Genomic DNA, 8,899 nt, shown 5'->3' on the forward strand with positions numbered 1-8,899 from the left:
TGAACAAAAGCAGGCACATTCTGGGAGCTACAGCAGGATGACACAGTCCGTGGCAGGCAGTGGGGTCTAAGGACAGTGCTAGAGAGCTAAGTCAAGGCCAGACCAGGAAGCAAAGGCAGCTAGCCTCCAAGCCTGTACTAAACATGCACTGTAAGTTTTCATTTTGAAAGGCAGTGCAGGCCGTGCTAGATAGTTTGGACTTTATACTGAGGGCAATTGTCTTATTTTTATTTTTATTTCTTTAGTTCCATTGTAATTAACCTACAGTGTTATATTAGTTTCAGATGTCCAAATAGTGATTCAACAACTCTATACATTCAGCAGTGCTCGTCACAGTAGCTATACTCTTAATCCCCATCACCTATTTCACCCGTTCCCCCCACCCACCTCCCCTCTGTAACCACCAATTTGTTCTCTACATTTAAGAGTCTAATTTTTCATTTGTCTCCTTCTTGCTTTATCTGTTTTGTTTCGTAAATTCCATATATGAGTGAGATCTTACGGTATTTGTCTTTCTCTGATTGACTCATTTCCCCTCAGCAATTGGGAGCCTTGGCGGGCTTACAGTAGGGGAGAGGCACAGTGGGTAGGGAGACCAGTGCAGGAGAGAGCAGAAGAGGCCCTGAACTAGAGTAGAGGTTGAGGTCAAGAAAAATCTAAGGGAGGGGCGCCTAGGTGACTCAGTCGTTGAGCATCCGACTTTGGTTCAGGTCATGATCTCACAGTTCGTGGGTTCGAGCCCCGTGTTGGGCTCTGTGCTGATAGCTCAGAGCCTGGAGCCTGCTTCAGATTGTGTCTCCCTCTCTCTCCCTGCCCCTCCCTTGCTTGTGCTCTCTCTCTCTGTGTCAAAAATAAATAAACATTTAAAAGTTTTTTTTAACAAACATTAAAATGTTTTAATAAAAATAAAATAAAACAGTAAGTAAAGAAAGAACAATCTAAGAGAGGTTTACAGGCTGGAATGGACAGGCTTAGACCTGAGAGGTTGATAGGGGAGAGGCGAGGAGGGTACCTGGCTACCTGCTGGGAGAGGTGGGAAGGGAGAGGCCTCTGACTGAGGTAGTTAAGAAGCAGACCTCCTGCCCGCCTGGAGGATGGGGACAGAGAGCACTTGGCACCCCGAGCCCAGAGTACCAGGGATGTGGGCAGTGGCAGCACCAAGGGAGAGCTTCAGAGATGGCCGGGGATGGTGAGAGGGCCTCCTGGGTCAGCTCAGGCGAAGCCTTCCACGGGGATGGCACCCGGAACCACCAGGCCATCCTCGCTGTCTAGTGTAGTTTCAGCCCCACAAGGAATGAATACCCAAAGGGCCCACCGGGAATCATGCTGGACTTCCAGCCTGTCCCGTGTTCACAGCGGATATTCAAAGTCAATCCCAGAACTTCGCCCCTAAATCTTAATGTGCTTTAAAATTACTTTCAATCCCATAAAAAAAATGTGCCTTTAAAAACTAGAGCAGTGGGGGGCGCCTGAGTGGCTCAGTCAGTTAAGCGTCCGACTTCAGCTCAGGTCACCATCTCGCGGTCCATGAGTTCGAGCCCCGCGTCGGGCTCTGGGCTGATGGCTCAGAGCCTGGAGCCTGCTTCTGATTCTGTGTCTCCCTCTCTCTCTCTGCCCCTCCCCCATTCATGCTCTGTCTCTCTCTGTCTCAAAAAATAAATAAATAAATAAATAAACGTTAAAAAAAAACAAAACTAGAGCATTGGGGCACCTGGATGGCTCCGTCGATTAAATGTCCAACTCTTGGTTCAGGCTCAGGTTTGTGAGTTTGAGCCCCATATATGGCTCTGTGCTGACAGTGCAGATCCTATTTGGGGTTGTCTCTCTCTCCCTCTCTCTCTGCCCCTCCCCTGCTCACACACACACACACACACACACACACTCAAAATAAATAAATAAGCTTTAAAAAAAATTACAAAATAGAAACTAGAGCGTTAAACCACTCCCAATCCTAGTACCCTACTCCCTTCCCTAGAAGAAACTCCTATTGTGAACCTGGTGGATGTCTTCTAGACTTTTATTCTTTTTTTGATGTTTATTTATTTATTTTGGAGAGAAGGAGGGAGGGAGGAGCAGACAGAGCGGGAGAGAGAGAATCCCAAGCAGGCTCTGCACTGTCAGCACAGAGCCCGACCTGGGGCTTGCTCGCACGAACTGTGAGATCAGAACCTGAGCTGAAATCGAGAGTCAGATGTTTAACCAACTGAGCCACCCTGGCGCCCCTCCTCTAGATTTTTAAAAGTAATTTTATATATACACATATACATCCATAATCAAGTATCACTTCAAATCACAGCATTCTTTCCCACCAACCTCACACTCAGCCTCAGGATCCTTCTCAACACATTGTAGGCAAACATTACCCAGCTAATCAAAGTCAGAACAAGAGAGGACACCTTCTTGCTCTCCCCGCCTTCCAGAGGGAAATTCCTCCCAGAAGTCAGCAGAACACAATCTGCCATTTAGTGGTGACGAGTCACAAAATGTCCAGTGGCCAGACATTATGCAGATGCCCCTGGCTCCCTTGACAGAGTTATTTTCCGTCTTCAGATCAGGCACTGAGGCAGAAAGTGGGATAACCTTGCAGGGTGTTGGGAGGGAGGTATTCCTCAAGCCAGTCGAAATAATCCCTATCTTTATTTGGAACACAAAGGATTCCCATATCCCCTGGCTTGTTTTTGTTTTTCGTTTTTATTTTAGAGAGAGAGAGCACAAGCAGGGGAGAGGGGCGGAGGGAGAGAGAATCCTAAGCAGGTTCCGCACTCAGCACGGAGCCCGACGTGGGGCTCGATCCCACGGCCCTGGGATCATGACCCGAGCCAAAAATCAAGAGCCAGATACTCAACTGACTGAGCCACCCCTGGTCTGTGTGAACCTCCTCAGGTCCGGTAAAGTAGACAAGGAAGCTGCTATTATTTCCAGTGTCTGACCAGGGAGGTTGCATAGCTTGCCTTAGGTCACACAGCAGTTAAGGGCAGGGGTAGAATGAAATCAGGAAAGCCTGGCAGCCAACCAGGACCCTGTGTCCCCAGCCCCTTCTCAGCCTGCATCCATGGCCTCTCCAGAAGCACAGAAGACTGGAGCAGCCCCGGCCCAGGAGAACCAAGTCGGCACGGGGGCCGAGAGAATGGGAGCTCCTGCCCCCCCGTACCAGAAGTCCTGGCTGGCGCGGCATTTCTCACTGCTGCGGAGAGACAGGCAGGCCCAGAAGGCAGGGCAGCTCTTCTCGGGGCTCCTGGCCCTCAATGTGGTGTTCCTGGGTGGAGCCTTCATCTGTAGCATGATCTTCAACAACGTGGCTGTCACGCTGGGCGACGTGTGGATCCTGCTGGCCGCCCTGAAGGCCCTGTCCCTTCTCTGGCTCCTCTATTACGCCACCTGCACCACCCGCCACACACACGCCATGCTCTTCCGGGACCCTCATGCAGGATCCATTTGGGTGCGGGGTGAGTGTTGGGGCACGGGGTGGCCGGAGAAGGGTGGGGAGGGAGAGCCGGGCCCAGGGAAGGCGCCAACGGCCACCTGGCCCGGCCAGGCTCCCTGGTGCTCTTCGGCAGCTGTGCCATCTGCCTGAACGTCTTCCGAGTGGGCTACGACGTGAGCCACATCCACTGCAAGTCGCAGCTGGAACTCATCTTCCCCGTCATCGAGATTGTCTTCATCGGCGCCCAGGTGACAGGCCTCTCCCGTCCCCATGCCGCATGCACACACACACCCCGACCATGCCTAGGCACAGCTTGCAGGGCCTAGCATATGTGCACACAGGCCGCAGCCCCCCACTAATGCCTGCCTCCACATACCCACGTCCATGCACAGCTACGTGTACCTGCATCACTGAAATGCAGACCCCTATAAATACACCTGCCTGTGCATACTTGCATATCCCTAAATCCACACCCCCCAGGAATACAGAGCTACTCTTAGGAACCAACATCACTCACACTCCTGAGTCCCTGTCCTGTGCCGGGCATTGTGCTGGCCGTTTCTTTGCATCATCCCGTCCATTGCCCCGATAAGTAGGCATTCCCCGAAGAGGTGGGCATTTTAGCCCCATTTTAGAGATGAGGAGACTGAGCCTCTGAGATATTTTGCCACTGGCCCAAGACGACACAGCAAGGGAACGGCAGAGCCAGGATTCCAATCCAGACGTCCTCACTGTCACTTCCATTGTACATACACACAAGCAACTGGGGCATATACCCCACGCTCCCGCCACCCCTGCCCCCAGCCCCTGGGCTCAAGGCCCCATCTCTTTCAGACCTGGGTGCTCTGGAAACACTGTAAGGACTGTGTTCAGGTCCAGACCAATTTCACTAGGTAAGATGGGGTACCTTCTCTCCCTCCAACCCCTGGGGCTCCCTGTCCCCTGCCAGTGCCTGCTCCCACAGCTTCCTTGGACAGGGTGTCCCTGGGGTGGCACGTCGGTCCAGGAAGGGGTCCCAAGGGGCCTCTAGGGCTGCCTCTCCTGAAGTCCTAATGCCAGATGGGATCTGGCTTTGGGAGAGAGCTGTCTCCCCCAAGGCAGTGATGGTGAGGGCGGAGCACGCGGGAGCCAGCCAGGCTGTGTGGACAGAGTGTGGTACCTCCTCCAGGTGTGGCCTGATGCTGACCTTGGCCACAAACCTGCTGCTGTGGGTTCTGGCTGTCACCAACGACTCCATGCACCGCGAGATCAAGGCTGAGCTCAGCGCCCTTGTGGAAAATTTCTCAGGTACAGAGGAGACATGATCCCCCAGCCCCAAATGCACACACACACACACACACACACACTCGCACGCACGTGCACATTCCCTCCCAGAGTGGGAGCAAACTCTGGATCGTGACTACACGCTGGTCCTCATCCTGCCCCATCGGTGCTGGCACCGTGCAGCCCGGCTCCAGGCATCTAGCTGTCACCTTAGCTAGCCACAAATCCTGGCTGAGCTACTCGCTGATAAGTCCAGGTATGCGCCCCACCCCTAGCATTTGCATTTTACTTGCAAGAAACTAAAAAGGCTTCAGGACTGAAAGGAACGGATGTCTTCCTAACACAGTTGTGGATCCCCGGACATATCAGGAGAGACAGAAGATTTCTGGGCAGAAGGCCCTCCTCCCGCAGATTGTTCCATGACCCAGTCCCCTACCTGTACAGTCTGCCCTTAGAGGCTACATCCCACACACCTACATGGGGGTTTCAGCCACACCTGTATGTGTAAAGCACACCCCCCCCCAGGTGGCATCACCATCCTGACCTGTGTACAGCCAAGCCTTCCCAGCACATTCATGCATTTGCACCCCCGCTGCAAAAATCCCAGCCTGCCTATGGACTGCGGACATTCTTTAGACTCAGATACATTTTTCAGAAGAGCTGTGCTGAGAATTTTTGACAAGTGACACCACGGATTCTTTTAGTATTAAAAAAGTCGAACATACAGATGAGTAAAAAAACAGGATATACCCATCACCTAGAGGTAATCATTATTAACACGTTGCTATAATTTCAATGTCTTGCCAAATTACATCATGGAGATCACAGCATTTCATCTCAAAACATTTTCATGCACATCTCTTTAAAATAAGTATATTTCCCTCCACTACCACAATGTTATAATTTCTTTTAATTTTTTTAATGTTTATTTATTTCTTGAGAGAGAGAGAGAGAGTGTGTGCAAGCAGGGGAGGGGCAGGGAGAGAGGGAGACACAGAATCCGAAGCAGGCTCCAGGCTCTGAGCTGTCAGCACAGAGCCTGATGTGGGGCTCAAACCCACGAACCATGAGAAATGACCTGAGCCGGATCATAATGTCTAACAGAATTCCTCAACATGATCCCCATCCTCTCCATCGACCTGTTCAGCTTCCCCCAACCAGCCTATGAAATGTCTCCTACGATGCTGTGTTCAAACATGGTTCCGTCTCTTACGTCTCTGTTTTCCTAATGGCATTGAGGTTTGTCAGGCTGCTTCCTAGTGGTGGCATTGGACTTGTTCTCCTCTTCCCTGCTCAGCCTGCCACCTGGAAGTATGGACCAAAGCCTCGATCAGATCCAGGTTAAACGCTTTGGACACTGGCATTCCACAGTTGATGCTGTGAGCTTGGCAAGGGACCTCATCACGAGGCAAGGTGTCTGATTGCCCCACAGAGCATGTAGCCGAGGGTTCAGATGCAGCAGCCAGATCCTCCTGTTGTAAAGTCATAGACTTCCCCTCGTGCCCGAGAAGTAATCTGTTGAGGTGACATTTGGCCCCAAAGACATGATGTGTCTTTACAAAAGCTTGGCTCCTGAAGTCTGAAATCCCTTTGTAAAGAAACGACCATCCCGCAATTTCTGGTTTCTGTCTCTGGACCTCAGTTTCCAAGTCTGGAAAATGGGTGCCATACTCCCGGAGTGTGGGACTGACTGGTGCGGCCGGTTTCCTCAGAACGAGGTCCACCTGAACAACTATCCCTTCCCACCCTGCCCCCTCCCAGGCAATGACACCAACACCTGCGTGTGCCTCAATGCCACGGTGTGCGAGGTCTTCCAGAAGGGCTATCTGATGCTCTACCCCTTCAGCACCGAGTACTGCCTCATCTGCTGTGCCGTGCTCTTTGTCATGTGGAAGAACGTGGGCCGCCGCCTGGCACCCCACGCAGGTGCCCACCCCGGCACACCTCCCTTCCACCTGCACGGGGCCATCTTCGGGCCACTGCTTGGCCTGCTGGCCCTGGTGGCAGGCGTGTGCGTCTTCGTGCTCTTCCAGATCGAAGCAAGTGGCCTCGCCATCGCACGCCAATACTTCATCCTCTACTATGCCTTCTACGTAGCCGTGCTGCCCGCCATGAGCCTGGCGTGCTTGGCGGGCACGGCCATCCACGGGCTGGAGGAGCGAGAGCTGGACACGCTCAAGAACCCCACCCGCAGCCTGGACGTGGTGCTGCTGATGGGCGCGGCGCTGGGCCAGATGGGCATCGCCTACTTTTCCATCGTGGCCATCGTGGCCACTCGCCCCCACGAGCTGCTCAACCGCCTCATCCTGGCCTACTCGCTGCTGATTATCTTGCAGCACATCGCCCAGAACCTCTTCATCATCGAGGGCCTGCATCGGCGTCCTCTCTGGGAGACGGCAGGGAAGCAGGAGGCCGAGCTGCCCCGCCGGGGCTCCCTGCTGGAGCTGGGCCAGGACCTGCGGCGGGCCTCGCTGGCCTACATCCACTCCTACAGCCACCTCAACTGGAAGCGGCGGGCGCTCAAGGAGATCTGTCTCTTCCTCATCCTCTGCAATCTCACAGTGAGTAGACAGGGCGGGAGCGTGGGGACGGAGCTGCCCGGGTGGCCTCAGGGACCCTCAGGAAGGAAGGAATGGTGCGTTCGTTGAGCATCGACTGTCCCAAGGGCAACGGGCCTGTCCCTTTTATTGTCAGGGACACATGCACCTTTCCCACCAGCTCCATGCTGAGAGCAGTGTCCCCCAGCTCGCTGTAAGGTGCCCGCATGAATGAACGTGCCAAGCATATCGCTAAGTGCTCTTTACAAACATGTAAGATTTCCACCCTCAGGAAGTGTACTGTCCAGCTGGAGAGACACCAGGGGGCCAGTGAGGGAATTGCCAAATAATTGGTCATCCACTGAATTGGGTCAAAGGGCAGAGATCATCAAGTGCCTGGTTTCCCAAAAGCTCTCTGGGGGAAGGTGTTGACGATGGCTGCTGGCTGTCTGGCAGCTAAAGTCTCGCGTCCACCTCCCCATGCCGTAGCTCAGCTCCTCACTGAATCATCACAGGAAACCCCTGCAGCAGCCACCGTTATGCACCATCCCTGTCCCCATTTGACAGATGGGGAAACGGAGGCTTAGGTTGTCCCACAGCCCGTCAGGGGCAGTGCCGGGACACCCAGGGTCGTTGGAGCGCATGACGAACACATTCTAGGCACACCGTGCTGGAAACACCTCAGGTGGTGAAGCCCCTGACACAGGCCACCATACATCATCACCTGGCCCTAACGTGCCATAGGAGTTCAGAGAAGGAAATGTGGGCCCGATGGGCCAAGAAAGGCCTCATGAAGATTTAATCTGGGTCTTGAGAAAGGGGCAGGATTTGGACAGAAGACAGGACCAGGCAGAGAGAGCAGAGAGTCAAGACTGGTAGAGAAATGGAGCCAGAGCGGAAGAAGGTGGTTGAGGTCAAGGCACAGGGGAGCCCAGAGCAGGTTGGGCCATGGCTGGTGGCAACGTGAGGCCACATGATCCACCTAGAGTTCAGGCTGGCAAGCCAGGGAGGTGGCTGTGGTACGGGGTGGGGGATTTAGGGAGGAACGGCTTGCTTTGAAAGCCCAGGGCTGAAGGGATGAAGGGCTGAAGGGTGGGGGGGTGAGCTAGCAGCTTTTGGGGCCTGCCTCCCCTGGGTGGAGTGCCCGTGGACGCAGAGAGCCCTCTCCCTCACTCAACCCCTCCTCTCCTCCCCAGTTGTGGATGATGCCCGCGTTTGGTATACACCCGGAGTTTGAGAACGGGCTGGAAAAGGACTTCTATGGCTACCGGACGTGGTTCACCATCGTCAACTTTGGTCTGCCTCTGGGGGTCTTCTACCGTATGCATTCTGTTGGAGGGCTGGTGGAGGTCTACTTGGAGGCCTGAGGCTGCCCAAGGACCCACCCCTGGCAGAACACCAAAGTGCCAAGGCTGGGCAGAGGGTAGCCCAGAGTCTCTGAGCAAACACTCCATTTCAGGGGGACCTAGACCAGACTGGATTCCCCAAAGCCTCCCCCTCCCCCAGATCCTCACCGAGGTGGGAGGTACCGTCTGCAGCCCAAGACCAAGGGCAGGGCCTGGACACTGAGCTTCTGATGCTCACACCCAGGACTGGGCGCATGCCTGCCCCTGTTCACCACCACAATCAGTACAGCCCAGGGGACATCCCAGGAAGCCCCCCACGGCTACTCTCC

General features: G+C 54.1%; 1 protein-coding gene across 1 annotated transcript; it reads left to right on the forward strand.

Annotated features, from left to right (window-relative positions):
* The first annotated feature begins 1,176 nt into the window (after positions 1-1,176).
* Positions 1,177-8,591, forward strand: OTOP3 (otopetrin 3). The gene is made up of 7 exons (XM_047831848.1): positions 1,177-1,189; positions 3,009-3,446; positions 3,536-3,672; positions 4,259-4,317; positions 4,593-4,711; positions 6,449-7,248; positions 8,421-8,591. The coding sequence occupies exons 1-7, from the start codon at positions 1,177-1,179 to the stop codon at positions 8,589-8,591; spliced, it is 1,737 nt and encodes a 578-aa protein (XP_047687804.1).
* The last annotated feature ends 308 nt before the right edge of the window (positions 8,592-8,899 follow it).

Source organism: Prionailurus viverrinus, chromosome E1 (assembly GCF_022837055.1).
Source record: "Prionailurus viverrinus isolate Anna chromosome E1, UM_Priviv_1.0, whole genome shotgun sequence".
Lineage (NCBI taxonomy): Eukaryota > Metazoa > Chordata > Mammalia > Carnivora > Felidae > Prionailurus > Prionailurus viverrinus.